The sequence below is a fragment of the Phalacrocorax carbo genome, chromosome 5 (genome assembly GCF_963921805.1).
Source record: "Phalacrocorax carbo chromosome 5, bPhaCar2.1, whole genome shotgun sequence".
Classification (NCBI taxonomy): Eukaryota; Metazoa; Chordata; class Aves; order Suliformes; family Phalacrocoracidae; genus Phalacrocorax; species Phalacrocorax carbo.
In genome coordinates, this window is record NC_087517.1 from 65,315,522 (window position 1) to 65,335,007 (window position 19,486).

The 19,486-nt window shown below is 37.3% G+C and overlaps 1 protein-coding gene across 2 annotated transcripts in view; it reads right to left on the reverse strand.

The window, feature by feature from the left end:
• The window catches only part of ANO3 (anoctamin 3), a 217,544-nt gene that overhangs the window by 57,126 nt on the left and 140,932 nt on the right, over nt 1-19,486 (reverse strand). For both annotated transcript variants that reach the window (XM_064452842.1, XM_064452843.1), the window contains exons 5-7: nt 9,584-9,736; nt 7,075-7,175; nt 2,818-2,862 (exon numbers count right to left, since the gene is read on the reverse strand). In XM_064452842.1, coding sequence (XP_064308912.1) covers nt 2,818-2,862; nt 7,075-7,175; nt 9,584-9,736 — 299 coding nt within the window. The remainder of the gene's footprint in view (nt 1-2,817; nt 2,863-7,074; nt 7,176-9,583; nt 9,737-19,486) is intronic.

Sequence of the window (19,486 nt, forward strand, 5' to 3'; positions counted from 1 at the left end):
CAGAATGAAGCTGAATACTAAGGCAACTGTCTTTTAATTTTCTCTTCCTCAACGTCATTCTTAACCAGCATGAAATCAGTGTGTCTGATATGGCGGATACGAGATTCATTCGTTAGGTTATTCAGGCTTAAATGTGAGAGTTCCGACAATTTTTGAGAACCTACATTATTTACTTGCACGTCCCACTTCAGCAGCTTCCTTTCCTTTGAAAAGATTTTCACTTTGAATTTGAAAAGCGTTGAAGGCTTTTCAAACAGTGCTCTTAAGCAGCATGATAAAATTATTCCTACAGTGTGGCCCTATGAGTAGCATTCACGCTTCCTAGGATTAAGCACAACGTCAAGGGTTTTTTTTTTTAAGGTATGTAAAAAAAGAAATAGAGACACCCCACAGAGATATCACATATAAGAAAGACAGTATACCAGTAAGCATTAATCTTCTGTCCATTCATTCATGCTCCTAATAATCTTTCGCAGACTTTTAAAAGGACATTTATAGATATATACTTCTACCACATAACCATGTCAGTAAATTCAGAGAAGGGTACATGCCACAGCAGGGTCTAATATACTAGTGTTACCTCATATTCTTGAATTATAGAAACTCTATAGCCTTGAATTTTACCTTTGATATACATAGATTTTAATATAGTTCTTCATCGTAGCTCTTGTAAACTCCTCTTAACTTCGAAATATTAATGAGAAATTTGATAAAATACAGAGAAGCAGTTATGTTTGGAAAGTTGTAAGATGCAAACAAACAATGACAGTAGTAGAAGTTAAGATGGTCAGAGGCGTATGACAGCAATTCTAGAGTTAGCTTTCATTTTTAGAGGTAGCTTCTTTTTCTTGACACTACTCCTTTGTGCACTGGATTACATAAAGTGGCAGAGAAAATATTCAGAAAAATATTCACCCCCAATTCTCACAAGTAAAAACATTTGTCTCAAATGAAAAACCAATCTGGCATGAAAATTCTGTATTACTTGGTTCACAGGTACTGTGCAACTTCAATTGCATGTTTTGGACATCTGTCCTTCTAAATAAAGAAAATAAATTTAATATCTAGGACTCACCAGATGGATTAGAGATGAAATGAGACAATTTTGCAGTAAAGCTTGTTGATTTTGCCTTTGCATTACAAAGTACATCGCTTACATTTTTCATAATGCACACTACAATGGAGCAAGCATGTGAATGGCCGGGAAGAGGAAAAACGCAGTTGTAAATTTATGTTGTAGACTGTTTTATTTCAATACGTTTTATCTGCATATGTATTTAAAGTTTTCTCACTTTACTATTCAACAATGCTTTGTCTATTTTCATTAGCTGATCATCTTTCAAACTAGTATCATGAGAATACTTAAATTGTTCCTGAGGAATAATGAGAGCTCTTCATCATCCAAAGTAACAACAGGAGAACCTAAATCAAATGTAATCTCATCTCAAGATCCACCTCGAGAAAACCCATGATAGTAAACTATTGCGGGAGATTTCCCTCATGTAGAAATTTTAATATCTTTTCCGTAGGTAATTAGGATTTACAGGACATCATTATGTCTGTCTAGAGCAATGGGGAGTGATTACAGCTCACATGTCCCCCGTTCTTGCTCCCCAGTTCCCCCAGACTCCTTTCGCCCACTGCTGTGTCCGCTTGTACCGTTCTCCTGGCAGACAGAAGCAGCAACAAAGGCAGCAGCTGTGGGTGAGGTTTGCCCGTGTCTGCCTCCCAGAGAGTTAAATGGCTTCCACTGCAACAGGCATAGTGTGGCCAGCAGGAGCAGGGCAGGGATGGTGCCCCTGTGCTCAGCACTGCTGAAGCTGTACCTCAAATATTGTGTTCGGGTTTGGGCCCCTCACTACACGAAGGACATCAAGGTGCTGGAGTGTGTCCGGAGAGGGCAACAAAGTTGGTGAAGGGTCTAGAGAACAAGTCTTATGGGGAGCGGTTGAGGGAGCTGGGGGTGTTTAGCCTGGAGAAGAGGAGGCTGAGGGGAGACCTTATTGCTCTACAGCTACCTGAAAGGAGGCTGTAGCGAGGCGGGGGTCGGTCTCTTCTCCCTAGTAACAAGCGATAGAACAAGAGGAAATGGCCTCAAGCTGCGCCAGGGGAGGTTTAGGTTGGATATCAGGAAAAACTTCTTCACCGAAAGGGTTGTCAGGCATTGGCACAGGCTGCCCAGGGAGGTGGTGTTGTCTCCATCCCTGGAGGTATTTTAAAAGGGTAGACGTGGTGCTTGAGGATATGGTTTAGTGGTGGACTTGGCAGTGCTAGGTTAGTGGTTGGACTCGGTGATCTTAAGGGCCTTTTCCAACCTTAACGATTCTATGATTCTATGCAAGTTATTCTGCCAGCTATCAAACAAACACACAACAGCCTTCGGCGCGTGGTGTTGATTTAGTCCTGATCACAAGGACACACATGAGAGAAGTTACATTTGCTTGTCTCAGGAAATAGCTGACTACCAGAATCTGTTACATACACTTGAAAGTATCTTCCATGCGACAGATAGATGCCTTGGTAACGGCAGACATGACTGTAGAGATGGCTCCAGTATTAAATCTTTGCTGCCAGGATAAAGCTCTTTTTTTTCCTGGCATAAACACTTTTGCATTTCTAAAATGAGAACTGGCAAAGCTTTAAAGTACTGCATCTTGTTACAGACGAATATCTTAGCACTTTGAGCTAACGTATTTTGAGTTTTCAGGAAAATAATTTAATTTTCCAAGTTTTCTGGATAAATTTACAACTGCGAATGGATTTTCTTTAGCAGGGTGACTATCGGACAAAATTAGAAGCCACACATCACCCACCAACCTGCCCATGGTTTTGCTCCTCCAGTCAGTGTAATAACATTTTTTCCTGAAAGAACAGCAAAAATCAGCTGAGAATAATCAAGTAGGAGACGGCTGAAAAGGACATACACATTGTAAAAGAACACTGGACATTTTAAAACATGCATTTTCACAGGCAGAAAGGTGAAAAACACTTAAAAAAGGCAACTGAAATAGAATAAGCCATTAAAAAGCTGTGATTTCACATATTTTCAAGGTGAAAATTTGGTCCTCATAAGACACCCATCAGACAGCGTTCAATGGTGTCATGCTAGTATTCATGTGCCCTTCTTAGCTTTTATTTCAAGAAACTCATTTTAGAAGAATTAACAGGCTATTAAATAAATGCCTTATGCACTTTATGCATTGAATCTCATCAGCACTTAATCCCATTAGGTACTATCTTCGTTCTCTGAGGTGGTATACCATCACCTTCCCTTGACACTTTGCATCCAACTGAAGAACAATACACGGCCCTAAAAGCAAAAGTCTAGAAGTACGAACTGGAACAAACAACTTTTATGTTAGAAGTTTTCTTCTCTCCACCCTTCACCTGCCATAGCAACTCCGAGAAACAAGACCAGACATTCCCAGTAGTCTTCTGAAAACAGTTATTTTGAAACTGTATAGAAACATATTTGCTGCAATGTAATATTTTACACATCTAGTTTAATTTTTTCAGTTTTTTTCTGGCCTCCTCCTATCATCTCAGGTCACATTTCAACTACGCAAAGGCCTCGATCATGCAGATTCCTCAGGGTATCCATGTCTTTACCATGGCATTCATCTGGGGACAGAGGATTTCAGCACCGGGGGCTTTGCTCCCTGCTCAGTTCATCTTAAAGTTTGCCTAAATCCTTTCTGCTTCTGCAAGGTTTATTTTTTAGGAGGAATTAAAACAAGCTTATTTGGATACATTAATATAAAAGTTTAACATTCTTTTCAGTCAATATCTTATTCCCCCGCCCCATTCTAACATACACAAAAATGGTACTTTCACTCTGGATACTTCTCCATCACTACTTAGCCTAGAACCATAACTGAACAAGATCTGCAACTGCCTGTCTGGGCAGTATCTGAGATCGATTAAAGGACATTGCTTACGTTAAAGTAACAATGAAATGAACATACTAAAAGAAGTGAGAAGGAAACGTTGGCTAGAAAATACGTAGCCATTGGAAAGCTATGTATGTGCCAATCTGCCGGCTGTTGGCAGCCTGACACTTGCTACTACTAGGCAGAATTGTAAAGGAAGCAATGAAGAATCAGTAAAGGATTTTCAGACATAATGCTTTTTTAACAAAGCCCTTCCTTTATTCCCTTTAATAGCCCTTCGCTGTTTTGCCCAGATGGAGTCCAGGTGAGCTGCAGATACAACTAATTTATTCATTACATACAGTAATAATCACATGTCACAAGAGATACCTGTAGACACAGATAAAATGAACCTTTTGCCTGAGTTTCAGAAATATATAACAGAGCTTCATTTCTACTGACAGACCACATACTTAACAAAAATATCTATAAATTGTTAAAAGTATAATACAGTCATTATCGAACCTCGGCGCTAACATAAATCCTGTCTGAAGCCAGACACAAGACAACAGTAACTACCACGGAGTCTCTTGAAATGACAGAAAAATTTCCTTCTGTAACTGAAACACTGGGATCCATCTATATTATATATATGATGTATACTATATAGCTGCCAACACATTTAGGAATAATGCCACGCTAAAACAGTTCTAGGATGCTAGGTGGTCCCTCAGGGCAGAAAAAAAGCTTTTCTACTTTTCAACAACAAAGAGAAATACTTCTTAACCTATGTAATAAGTTCACTGATTTTGTTTAGATTCCTGCATTAAGCAAAATGAACCTAAAAAGTATAAATTTAATTCTTCATGTATTACTCATATAGGATACCACCTTATGGTAAATTTTAGTGGCCATCCCCAAAAGCCCAAATTTTGCAACACTGCAAGAGAACAAGGGTGTACTGCATTGAAGTACTGCAGGGAAGGTTAGCTCTCTTCTTTGATTATGTATTAAAAATGGACAGTCAGAAACCACTGGTAAATCAGATAAAGGCTAAAAGAAATAATCTGTTCTTAAAGTCATAGAATATCTCAAGCTGGAAGAGACCCATAAGGATATCTGAGTGGAGAAAATAGGGAGCTCAGGAAAACAATAAATGCCATCAAGTTAAGAAAAGTTTGATTTCAATAAGCAGGCTCAAGACTTAAATAAAAGTGCTTTTGAAAGAACATGTAATTAAATTACAAAATGTGTGGTCACACGATGTTGTTACGGAAGGGCAGACGGCTATTTTTGCATCCACGAAAAGGCATCAGAGGGCTAATATAGGCAAAGATGAAAACATGAACTCTGCCTCAGAAAGTCTCTAAACCACAGCCTCCTGGAAGGAGAGCAGGCTATGTGAAACACTGCTCTAGATTTGCTCGGCTTCTGTACTGGATGCTTCAGACTGGCTGCTGGCAGAGCAAACCAGACCTTCGGTCTCTTCTGCTACATCCACTTTGTGTGGCCGCTTTTATTTTTTCAGAAGTATGGAAATTAAAGAAACAGCCTATATGAAATAGTCACACAAGTTTTAGACTGGAATTTCATTTAAACTCCTATTAAAATCCTTTTAAAGAGAAAAGAACTGGTGATCAATTTACTATGTCTTATAGTTCTGTTATGGAGGTAGAGATGGGCAGCGGGCTTTTTTCTTACCAAATAAATGTGTTTCATTCTACAGCAAAGCTGCCAACAAGGTGAAGCAGCAAAATTTAGCATTTTATATACTTTTGGTGTACTGAACTGAGTGGGATAATAGAAAGCTAAAGCAACAGTCCAGAAACAAAGAAAGCTGGATCATTAAAAAAATATAAAAATTTACATGTCAGTTAATTGCATAATAAACAAACATGACTTTGAATGCCTTCCAAATAAAGTAGTATTGCAGAAGTCAGACCTTTTTTTAACTGTGAAGAGCACTACTGATCTGTGAAGTTACTAAAATGATGAAGAACTCAAACTATTGCTAAATCCTGACTTAATTATGTCACTTCAAGTATCAAAAGCAAGAAAGAACTATTTTTGAATTGGAATTTAGATTGTTTGTGTGTGTGTGTACACATATGCAAACAGTTCTATATTGGAAATGTTGACAAGAATTATTCAAACTAGAGAAGCTCAAATGGCACTATAATAATATTCTCAAACATATGGAAGATGACCGTTACAGAAAACTTTTTTTTAAACAGAAAGGAGCCTTTATTTGAAGACTTAATGGGATGATGTGGAAACTCAGTATAGAACTGGCTACTTGAAGCGAATTTTGAGCAAAGGATGTGTCATGATGACTGTTTCTGGCTTACAACCAATGCAAGAGAGCCACATTGTGATAGCTGAAATCAGCAGGGACAGGGAAGACAGAGCACTTGGCCATTCAAGTGAGAAAGGAGTGCTGTAAGGGTATTTTCCGTGAGTCACACAGCTTTGGCATCTGATTAGCACTTTATCTCCTGATGAGGTTTACAGCACAGTACATGCTCTTTTCCTCTGGAAGAATGTTATTAATCAATTCGAACAGGGACGTTTTCTCCTTTAAAAACTTCTGTATTATTGCCAGAGATAACAACTTGTCCTACAAATAAATAACAAATATTTATTGTAAAAACATATGATAGAATTTGTTTAGCCCACAGACAAGGAATTCAGTTCAGTTCATTATTCTGCCAAAGGAAAGCTAGTGGACCAAGAAATAAACGTATCTCATTACATTCAAAGTATGCCAATATGTGTTATACTGGAGACACAGAAGACACCAGCTATTTCTGTCATTTCACTTGCCTTTGGGGAAGGCTTCAGAAATACCCTAAAACAATGGAGAATACTTGAGCTCTGATGGAGAATATCCGAACCTCTGCCAAGAACATCCAAAACAATGTGTGAACTACTAACAGTATTTTCTGAAGACACATGCTCCATTTGACTTGGAAGGTAAGTCTGAAAACAAGTACACGTGTACCATGTACAAGTACAAGGTGAATGTGAAAAAGAACAGTGCCTACTATTTGCTTCTCCTCTCTTCTCTCCCTGTCACCTCACTAAACTAAACACAAGCATGCCTGGCCACAATGCAGCAAAGATTGCATTTTAGCCTTAATGCAATTAATGAACATTTAATATTAACCACTAAATTACAAGTTACTAAAAGGAGTTTCCACAATACCTGAAAGGCATCCTGATGTTCATTCTTTCTGCGTATTTGCACAATGTCTCCCATGGACAGTGAATTTTAACAAACATGATATCACTGTTCGTAACAGCTGGCTGTAAAGAGCGGTAACAAAGAAATACGTATTAATAATTCAAGCCTTTATGGCATTCACCTTTCTCAAAGCATTCTTCAGGGTCAAATTCTGCTTGTAGGCCTGAAGTTGCCATGCGAGTCTGAAAACACTGTAAGTGCTCTGAGCTCGACAAACCAAAATTAATAACTTTTTTTTTCTCCCAAACCCTGGAACATGAAGAAACTCGTAACTGTCAAAAGGAATCTGTAGAACAGATTTTTGCTTATAAACACAGCAGAAGTAGAGAAAGGCTTTATGCAGAATTTTTTGACCTGGCATAAATGAATTAATTTTAAATCCCTTCAAAATCATCTGAGTTTGAAGTCCATTCAGTGTCTCCCCCATTTAAGGAGAATAGTGCTTAGCTGCTAGAGACATAACAACAGCTGAGAGAAGGCTGCAGGTCCCACTCTGCCGAACGGTAACTCCAGGGAATGGTTAAGTAATTGCAATATCTGCAATGAACTTATAAATGTGATCTCTGTATAAATTGAGATTTTTTGTACAGTTACAAGGAATACCCTACACAAATGTTTTTCATCGCTGATTTATTTGTACATAAGATTTTCAGCATTATATGTTCCTGTATTTATCTTTTCTTATGAACATTTCAGTTCCAAACCCTCCTCCCAGATGTATTTGCTTGCATTTTTATAAGTAAATATTTCAATAGAGTCTGATTAAAGCCTCCCAAAAAACATGAGTAATGCAAGGTTTGGCAAGTAAAGGCAAAACAAAATTTAGTTAAAGGGTTAATAAAATGTAAAATGTTCACAATTCTACCTACCAGTTCCACAAAGTCATATCACGGGATTTCTAGGATTTTCTTTTTCTCAAAAAGATGTGGATTAAAAAATACTACTGGAAGACAATTAAAAACACTTGATAGCTAGAATTATGATCTTATAAAAAACATATTATTTCTGAAGTAAAATACTTCTGAATTGACTCAGGCCAAGCTTGTTCTGATTTCAATAAATATCCCAAATTCTGATATTTTTTTTCTACCAGGCTCCAAACAATCTTTAAAAGCCTTAAAACCAAATTTCAAACTACTGTGAGGTCAGTTATTTATGAATATGCTACATTGTCAGCTAGAACTTGCAATGACTTCAAAACAGTTAAAAGCTCATTGCTAGAACACGGAAGCTAATCCTATTGAGTTGAAAAGTATAAATCAGGATTGAAGACACAAGAAGTAGAGGAGCTTACTTCAGGGTAGCCTGGTTCATAAGTAATCCATGAAACACCAAAAATCAAAGGCTGTTTTCCTGGCTTTGTTTTCCTTCCTTTTTTTTATTATAACTGTCATTACTGATATCCCAATCACAACAGCAACAATTTATCATGCTTGTGAAATGGTTCTTAGACAGACAAACAAAGGCATTTGCCCATCGTTTCACATAAGGAAACAAAAAATTCCTGAATTTCCAACCACACTCCACTAGCACAGAGCAGGGAAGGAAAAAATTAAAATGCAAGCAAAACCACAACTCCCTATAATTTATTTTTTGACAATGCAAAGAACATCTTGCTTTTAATATTTATTTAGAAGATTGATGTTTGTGTCTAGGTGCTCACAATCAATTAATCTCTATGGTACCAGCAACGCTGTTAGGAGCCTTGAAGAGATATTAACTTGGAATTTTGGGAAAACAAACTATAACAGATCGGAGTCAAGACAACAGAATTACACCCATGCAATTTAGGAAGAAAAAGGATTTAAAAAATTGCCTGTAATACTCAAAGATTTTAGAAGTTTCAGTATTTAAATAAAGGGAGGAGGGATTTGACAGTGAAACTTTGCACTCTGCATGAAATATTAATTTAATTTTTAATATAATTAGAATAATGGTCTATTTTTTGTTTTAAATATATTCAAGAAAATTCAGAAGCCTGAAGAGTAGCACTTAAATTGTAAACTAGTCTAGCTCAAAAAGCGCAATGCAGATCAAGCCATTTAAACTAGAGGTGGATTAATTTGACACTGAAAATCTTTACCCCTTTAAAACCAGAGCCATTTAGTATCATGCATTCTGCTGAAAGACAGAGGTTATCTACCAAAGCAACAACATGAGTTACGGAAGCTTCTTCTGTTTTGCAATCATAAGGAGCTAGAATTTTCCCCTCTATATTGCACTACACCTGCTCCAGTTTAAAAGTGATTATACTTCGGGGGGTACCTGCGTATGTGTATATGCGTACAAGCACGGCTCCCCAAAACATGTTAAACACACACTTATCAAACAATTGTTGTTATTAATTTAATAGCATTAATCAAAGCCTGACTGGAAAGGCTTGTGAGACTATCAGGAATCATTTGTAAATCCAATAAAGTACAGCAGTATTATAAAGGTTTCTTTATACTACATAAATGACAAGACTCACCTCTCGTTCTAACATCAACCCTTCTGCTCTCAAATTCTTCTCAAATGTGCTTCTTTTTTCTACCTGTGGACTTGACTTCTTGTAGACCAAGATGTAATCAATGCGTTTTTTGCCATCTTTGAAGAAGAGGCCCGATGATGCCATGGCATCAGTCTGGAGAAGATAAAAATACACTAAATGTGGCATTCATAAAGACGAAGGCCCACCGCGTATTCTGTGTAACACAGAATTTCCTAAAGCATAGAAATATCCGCATATCCACAGGATGAATATATAAAGGACAAGTCACAATAACAGGCAGTTCATATGCATCAGTGGGTCAGGATTTCAAATTAATTAGAACAAACCAAAATGAAATAGCTCCACAGACCCTGTATTCTAGCTGTTTTTCAGTTGTGGAAAACCTTAAAATTACTGGGGAGGGGAGGCAGGGGACAGAGAAACTCCTGCTAATCTTTACTTTCCAGCAAGAATTAATAACATTTAAAGAGAAGTAAATTAATCCAAGCTTCCCAGCTTTGTACCTGGGCAAATCTTACAGAACGAACATATTTTCTTCAAAAAAGAAATAAATTTAAGACATCAAAAAAGAAGCACGATTGATTGGAATGTTTTCCTGGATATTCCAGTGGAATTGCTTTTCCAATGTCATGTTAGCAATGTTTAAATCTTGCCTAGTTCCTTCTCCTCATGCTTACAAACACCAGGGATTCTCTGACCTTGATATGGAAACCCCTGCTTTACGTGCCGCTGCTGAAAGCTATTTCTGCATTCTGTGTTTTGCATGATTCAGAACAGACAGTGACTGTATCAACTGGCGTCAGACTCTGAAGATTTTGAAATCTGAAAAGGTAAACTGAGAAACTGTCATCATCATCTGGAGAACGCAGCACTCATTTTAACACACACTGCCCAGAACAAGTACGTTAGTCTGAAGTAAGATAGATTACACCCATATATATATATATATGACCAGAAATCTATAAATACTGCAGCTTTTAGCCAACCGGGTGCCTGTCTTAGAAATTAATCCTCTTTGGCTGTTTGATATTAAATTTATAATACTCAGAGCTGTATCCAATAATTACACTCTCTATTGATAAATAGAACCAACTGTTAGTGCACAATATCAGCACTACAAATACTGGATACCGTCTCACTTGTTTCTACATGAAAGGTTTTTCTTACTCCCACATATCTAATCGCCAAACTTCCACATATTTAGCGCTTCTGAGAACTCCTCAGTCTGCAAAAACTAAAGTTTTCTAACAAGATTCATCCTCATTCTCTGCTTTTTTAAATCCCAAAGCAAAAACCAAGGAACAGTCATTCTCAGACCACTTCGCGTTACGAAAAAGTGCATCATCGCATGACTGGGAACATAACTTAAGTACAATAAGCTGCTTTTTCTCCTCAGCAGCCGGTGATGGCATCAGTTGCCTTTCTTCTTCAGGTGACACTAACCACAAAAGCATTCTGCTACCTGCTCCAACGTACAGACCCGCTTATGGTTTTTATTAACAAGTCTGTAAATACAAAACGATTACTAGAAATCTCAGTTTCGTCACACTTGGCTAGAGTTAAGCCGTCACTTTCATACCATGCTTCATGTGCAACCATCCAGATGCGGAGCAATTTCAGCCTTTGGAACATCGGAGAGGTGAATTCAAATCCCTCCAGGCTAAGCTGAAACTTATTTGAGTCTCCTACTACCTGGGTAAAGGTCTTCATTCCTAAGCATAAAACATGGCATCCTTTTCTTTCCTCTCTGAATTGGCACTTGTCTTCTTCAGAATTTTCTACTGCTTCACATGCAACTTGCTGTGAGATGCGTGACTATCTCGGGGCTACGGGGTGCGGCACAGAGATCAGGCACTGGGGCTTTTGCTGTACGAGTGCTGGTTGATCCCTGCCACACTTGTCTCCTCCTGCTGTACGCCCAGGCCACTGCTGCCTTCCCTCCATCACAAAATAACAGGTAAGAGAGAATTCAGAAACCTCTGAATACCTGCCCTTAGCCTAACTGAGGGGAAATGCTAATTTAAGACGGGGGAAAAAACAGGCCAAATCACAGAAAATGTAACATGAACTGAAGGAACTACTACATTATAGGATGTGATTAAGCTGAATTTAAAAATCTATCTAGAGTCAATTACATGGATCATCTACATGCAAAAGAATTCAAAAACCTAAAAAAACCCCCCAAACAAACCCAAACTACTAAATCTAGAGACAAGAGGAACAAAGGCGGAGAAGACAAGGTGTCCGATGTAACCAAGAGAAACAATATGGAAACTGGAAAATAATTAGGAGAAATGAGCAGACATTGGAAGAATACTTTTCCAGTTGTAAATTATTTTGGAAGTTTGGTGAAAACAGGAAATATCCTTTCCTTCTGCTTGGCTTTTGACTTCAGGTTTTCCTTTTTAATTCCTATGAGAAATTAAGTTAAACATAACAATAAACAAATAACAAAACAAACAAATAAACAAAAAAAATAAGGAAAATAATTTATCAGTATATTGAGCAAACATTTTTTGAAGAATAGCATACCCTATACTTCATTATTTCTTATACATTCTTTTATTTCTATTTACCTCAAGTATCTGAAGTCCCAAGTTAGGTAGTCAAGATTGTTAACCAAGATTATTAGTGCATTGCATATAGGGTCTGTCGCCCCTTCTAAATATTCTGAATGGGGATAGTAGTAAAAATAATTTTTATTCTTCTTTTAAATGTTGTAGGCATAACGATCTAAAGATACAAGACGCAGAGGTTTGAAGATGAGGTAGCAGAGAAAATATCTGAAAAGGCAAGTTTGAATGTGCAAGTTTTTGAATACCCAAACGTTTTCCGGTTCAAGGGACAAGCAATGAACCCGCTCTTCAATGTTGAAGAATTCCAGCACAGGTATCTCACAAAAGCAGATGAGAGCACTCGGCTTTTGTGGTCCACAAAGCAGGCAAAAATCACATACAAAAAGCCTGGCCAAAATTCCACCGCAGGGGAGATCTGGAACTTCTCTTACACAATTTTTGCTTGTGTAATTACTGTAGAGACATTATTATGCAAATTAAACCCACCTTTTTGTAATATGCTTCTGCCTTTCTTTGGATTATTATTTCTAGCCTTTCTTTCCTCACTTCTACAACACCTGCTTTTCTTCGGCCTTGGAAAAACATGTTTCCTTTCCCAGATTACACAACAGTATACAAATACGCCCTCAGGTTCATCTGCACCAACCTGGGGCAATGGTCAATAAATAATAAGCTGTGCTGATAGTAGAGAGAAATGCTCCACCTGCTCATCTCAGACCGCGTTCGGAGGAGCACTGCCACAGGCTGAGGTGCGTAATACTGAAGCCGTTTAGCACAATCTTGCAGTGAACCCAACCTATACTCTATCGATTTCAGGACTGATTCACTTTAATGCTACTTGCACTTTGCTAGTTTCACTTCAGCGTAATTTTCAAGCGATATTGTCCACCTATATGAGCAGAAATACCTGCGCCAGTAAAATAGATTATCTGGTGATTTATATGGTTTTTTTTCAGCAAATCTGAAGGAGCTCCATAACGTCTAAGCAGAACAGGGAGCAGCAGTTTCAGTTAAACGTATGAGTCAAGGTAGATTGGCCATTATCTACACTTCACACGATGAATCAGTCTTTTAGTACGATGGGCATTCAGGCAAAAGCACATTTATTATTTATCTGCTGTTTTGGACCAGTAAATCTCTGATTCATTCTTTCACCTTTTTGTCAACACAGTGGACGAGAAAAGCATCAGAAGAACTATTTTGTGCAAAGCCATTACTCTCCTCTACTCTTTAAGATTTCCTATTTCACCTGGAAAACGTGTATAAAAAGGACTGGTCAATCTTTTTTTTCTCTCTAATCCTCTTCATCCCCTCCACCCTCTTAGTTTTCCAGATTTTCTGAAACAGTATCCACCTGATCAGCTTTCCTACATTTACAGACATATAAAAACTTATTTAAGTTTGATTTGAGACATTCCCTTCAGAGTATTGCTACATAGTTCAGCCTGCAAACCCAAGTTTTATCTTCACCTTGTTCTTCCCAAGTCTTTAAATGCAAGAATCTTATCTATCTGTGTAGCGAGCCTGTGCAGCACTTCCTCACTCAACAGTGAACTTGTTCATAATGCAGAATCGTACTACGTCTGTTTGCAGCAGAGTAAAATATAACCTGAGGCTTTGCCACTCAAATCTCTTGCAGTTCCTTGGTTTTCTTTATTATTTGCCAACATTTTTGGTGGATACATAGCTTTCGCTATACTCATAGTGATTATTATAACAAATAATATGACACTGCTTTGGAGTCTGAAACTGTAACATTCAAAATAGACATTATCGTTCAACTGACATTGAGAGTTTACTCAAGACAAAACAAGTTGATCATTTAGCCTATAAAAAGAAGCTTTCGCTCAAGCAAAAAAAAAGCATAATGCAAATTTAAAAATGCATAATGCATATTTAGCAAAGTTATAAAATAAAGAGTTTACATTTCTATTCAAATCTGGTTCAAGAATTTCCTTGGATTTAGCCAACATGGAGGGATTTTTCAATAAACTATTTTTCAGATTCTAATTAATAAGCAATGTCCTCTTTACAAAGTGGGAACAGCTGTTTTACAGGCTCTTTCTCTCCCCAATTAATTTAAATAGCACAATTCACAGATATTATAACTATTTCAACTCCACTGATTTCAGTCTACTGTTCTTGCTCTGTAGATTAAACTTTTGCCAATTTTTCACCCCATATAGAGCAACAAATATTCTAGAAGAGTGAGTTGGAACCATTCCCAAATCAGTAAGTATATTTTAGGTTCATGTAAGAGTAAATCACACAGTATGGTAGGCTTCAGGTTTGTGGTATTTTATTAACAGTAAACCCACTTCTCAAATTTTGAAACTTATGGAAAATCAGTGAAAAATACACTGTAACGATATATCAGTATAAGTTTCCCCCGTTCCCCTCCCCCCACACTTCATACCAGTGAAAAGCTTAAGTTAGTGAACAATATGTACTACCTTGGTAAATTCGGAAGCTAACTAGAACCAAACGTAGATACAACGTGCCTGTTGTAACCATCCATTTCACCTTCACTCAACCATTAACAAGCCTCAACAAGGCTAAAATAACAGCAAGTGCTTAAAGGCTGACAAAATCTCTATAGGCGTATTCATTTCTACAAATTTCAAATTATTATTTGCTTGTGGATGTGTGATTTATAGACCAAATCGTTCTCAGGCACAGGTGTGATCAGGAGGTGTCTAAGTGCAGGGGGAGACCCTAGCAGGGCTGTGGATACTGCCTCTGTCCTCGCTTACAGTTCCCAGTCCTCTGGTTTGCATGGGGATGGTGATCCAAAATTCTTCCTCTCTAGCTCTTTCCCAAGCTCATTTACTCCATATTTCAGTTTTATCTGCTAACGGCAATTGCCTTTCCATAAATATCTCACTAAATTTTGTTATGCTGGGCCTAACGGTGACAAAACCCTGTGGGTGTTTTTTTTTTTTTTTTTTTTTTTTTTTTCAATCAATAAAGGAAATTCCCATTGACTTGTCCAAATATTTACAGCTTAGGTTGTGCAACAGCAAAACCTCCAGTACATTCAAACCACTATGAAAGGTTCTCTCCAATTTGCTTACACAGAAAAGCTACAGAAAGAAACCTGCCTGGGTGAGAGCATGTACTAGGAAGCACACGTCATATTTCCCTCTACCGCTAACCCAGAGTTCAGCCAATTTCAGCTCATGTTTCTATGTTTTTGGAACTTTCCAAAAAAATTCCTCTTCCATAACTTTGCCCAGCTGTCTCCAAATCCATGCAAACTTTCAGATTCCACAACACCTTTTATAAGGATTGCACAGCTCATTTTTGGGAGAGCCACCTCCTTTTCTTGGTTTGAATTTGGGTCAAGTAGCTTTATTCGATGCTTCATGGCTATAATTCTGTAACCAGACACATGTTGTTTCTTAAGCTATGTAGGAATTTATCATTACTTTAATACAATTAATGAAATTATTTGACTCAAATATCCCCTCAAAATTAACTGTACCCCTAATATACATTATAGAAGTGAAAACTTACTTTTTTTTAAAGCAATCGCTATTCTTTGGCCAAACAAGTACAGTCTTCCTCTTATAACAGACTCTCTTACTAAATGTCACAATTATCTATAGTCAGACATGACTTATTAATGGAAAATATTAATGTAGAGGAAATATTAATTAGTTAATGAGAAATATATTAACTTATGCACATGCTATGTATTGCAATAGTATATTATAGTATTTATATTCCATCAAAAACATAAAATATTGACTATTCTGTAGACTTAGGTTAGATTTTAATATTCAACCACACTTGATGGCATTCAAGCTGCGGCAGAAAGCTACCCTCTTGTAACATGCACCTTCACAGTACAAATGGAACCTTTCAGTGGAGCTCCACTTTCTCATCCTAAGCTTGTAACTTCAATCACGACTCATCTGACGACTGACCAACTGGTGGAAATAGCCTTTAGCAGTTCATACTGTGTTGATTACTCTAGGAGATGAATTAAAAAGCTATTTGAGGACTCTTAAATTATGTGGCATTGTTTTATACAATGGAATAGTACAGACAACCAAGATCCCAAACTGTGAAGCTTTACTTCAACCTATTTGATTCATTATTTCAATGTCTACTTAAATACATGCCATTATCGACTTTGGCTGGAACAGCGACAAGACATTTTTATTCAGGGAATTTAGCTTAGGAAAAGCGCATTATTAGGGTCTGCTTGTGTTAATTTTAATAAATTAATTTATTCTAACTTACTATCAACATCCAGTAAATCAAGTCTGATATGAAAGAAATGTCTAACTTGTTCATTTCATGTATAAGATTTTCATTACCATTATCTAATATGTAAATGCTAAATGAAGAGCAGGGAACAAGACCTTTAGTAATTACATTTTATGATTTTCTTTACAGTTTTCTGAAATTTGCCAGCAGCAGCAATGAAAATGAACACAATTTCTACCTCTTTTATACTTTTATACACATAAACACAGAGGCTGACAACTTGTTATTTTAACATCACCTGTTAGTAGCTTGCTTTCGAATATATCTAAAAAACAGTTTCATCTACTACCCTCACAATCCATAGTCACAAATAAAACATCGGTAAAAGCACAACGCGAGCGCTAGCCTGGCAGCACGCACAGAGCGCACAGGAATCAGCCCGGAGCAGGCTTTTCTGACCCAAGGTACCCGCAGAGGGAGAGATAACTTTTACACTGGGGTGTAGTTCAGGCAGTGAACAGCCTGCGTTTCAATTTCTGACTTCAAAGACTGTCATTTACTTAATAAAAAGAACGTAAGGAAGTTTCAAATTTATATAAATATATAGAGAACACCAATTCTCAGCCGTAATCAACAAGAGGAGCATTCACTTACGTAAGTGCCGACTGATACAGTACACAAGAATCAAGCCCCCACAGCACGGTATGTTCATTTTGCCTCTGCAGGATGAAGTTCAACTTTCCTCCAGGTGGGTGGTGGGATTTGGATTTAGATTTGTAAACTTACGTAAAGTAAATATACCAACAGAGTAGTATCTGGGATCCAAAAGGTAGAAGGATGTGCGCAGCTGGGCCTCAGAATTCTTTTACAATTTGGACCCCAAATTTACTAAATTTTTCTTCCCAAAATCTTTTTATTTCAAGGTGATGATGTTTAGAACAGAATTCATTTCCTCCCTAAGGCAGCTTGTGAATTCTGACAGCTAAATGTGCTGAAGAAAAATCATTTTGATAAACTCTTACCAATAATGAAGCAACATATTGAAGAGAGACTTACTCAAATGTCTTGGGTTTTTTCACAGGGACCTGTAAGTGAAGGGAAGGGAAGAATCCACCAGTAGAAATTGATGCTACTACAGGAAATGGAAGCACTAAGCCCCAGCATCACCGCTCCATAAAAGCATGATCTCGCCAGTAGCATTTTTTAGAGACAAAGATGTAGGGAAAAGTTGTAGAACCAGAAAACACTTGAGGAAGAATGCAAGACAAGTAAACAGACTTTGAAATGTATTTGCTTCCTCATGGAAACAACAACATGTTCACTGACCTACTGCAGCCACATAAAACTTTTGTAAACACTGCCATAAAGTTTATTGGCACAGAGTCTTCCAGCCCACACCGGACTGTATAGAATGTCCCACGATACATACAGTCACTTTGTACACTTGCACAGAAAATCAGCCTGGAAGGGAGGAGTAAGACAATGGATGTCAGAGGTGGGGCAAGGAAAAGCAGTCTTCCGTATCTCTTCACGTCCTGGATTTTAAGAGATGTTTTAGAGATAATAATGGATGAGTTCAGGGGTACTAAATTGTGCGTAAGACAGAAGTAGCCACGGAAACAATTTGAGGAACTAGGGCAAGAATTCTGACAGAGGTAAAGTCTGATGTGTGAAATGCTTGGGCATGGTAACTACCTAAAACTGCAAAACCTACACGAATAGCTTTGCTGTTCTAACTCTGAGTAGAATGGTTATTTCTCATAAAAAAAGACTTTCTTCCAATATAATTTATTATTGTTCTTAGAACTTCATAAGATGCTATTAAGTAGAGCAATTACTGGCTGATTCACGAAAGCCACCTCGTTCATTCTGATTACTAATTCTCCCTGATAGTGTTACCATGAACTTTGCATTAACAACTTCAGTGACATTCACACTGAAGGATGCCACCATTTTACTGGTCACTGCCTATATTCAGAGATTATGAATCAGCTCTAACCTTTAAGTATTTTCTGGAAATAAACACCTTTCTGATGCTAACTGCAATGGGCTTCTTCCCATTAACGAAAGTGAGATTCTAATTCATGCTTGATTTGTTTCAGGACGTTTAAAAATCAAACCTGGGACCCCAACAAGGTTATACACTTCTTAAGCTACATAGAATTAGCTGTGAAAATATTTTAATAGATTTTAAAAATAGTACTAGGCTCATTGTTTGCATTTTAAAAATCATACTCTGAGTAAGAATACTGTAAGGTGTGTTTTATGAGACATTTTCTACGCACACAACTAAGTTAGCAATCATCATCTTGTGTTTGAAGGGTTTTAGAATGGATAACCCAGGAACAGATTTATTATATTCATCATATTCAATCATATTTCAATTACTTAATTCCAAAAATACATATTGATTGGTTTTAAGTGTGTATTGTTTTGTGTTTGGTTTTCTGTTTGGTTTGGGTTTTTTTTTTTCCCCTTTTGCATAATAACCTAGGAAAGCAAACTGGGGACATATTTGCACAGGTAAAGATAGCCAAACTATCTCGGGCATCAGAGACAACACAGCCTGGTTAACACGACAGGCAGCTGTAATTACCCTCGCTAAGGTACTTCTGTATATACTACATTGTATTGTGCAGAACCTGGGTGTTTTCCTGAACAGAAGGGAAGGCTTCCAGAAATATCTGACCTTCCTAATAAAACTTCAGTTTAATTTTTCAGGATAAACGAAAGAACTAGTAAGTATTTTAGCTTCTTCACAGAGGAGATTTTTTTTCCATTTTTGTTCTATTCAGACTTAATAGAGGAAGCATGAAAATATATTTCTATATGATATGAAAAATATACTTTGCTTCAGAAAAGAAGTAGGTTTAGGTGATGTTACACAAAATTTTGAAAGGAAGCCTGTTCAATGTTACCGCATGAGGAAGCGGCAACAGAGGATTGTCTGGGGACAGGAGGAGGCAGGGAGGCCTCAATAAGAAGCATACTGACATGTCCAATGAAAATTTTTGTTTATGTGTTTATTTTTAAAACCTTTCATCTTTATAATAAAATTACTTACTACTTTCCCTGCATTTCCTGAAATGTT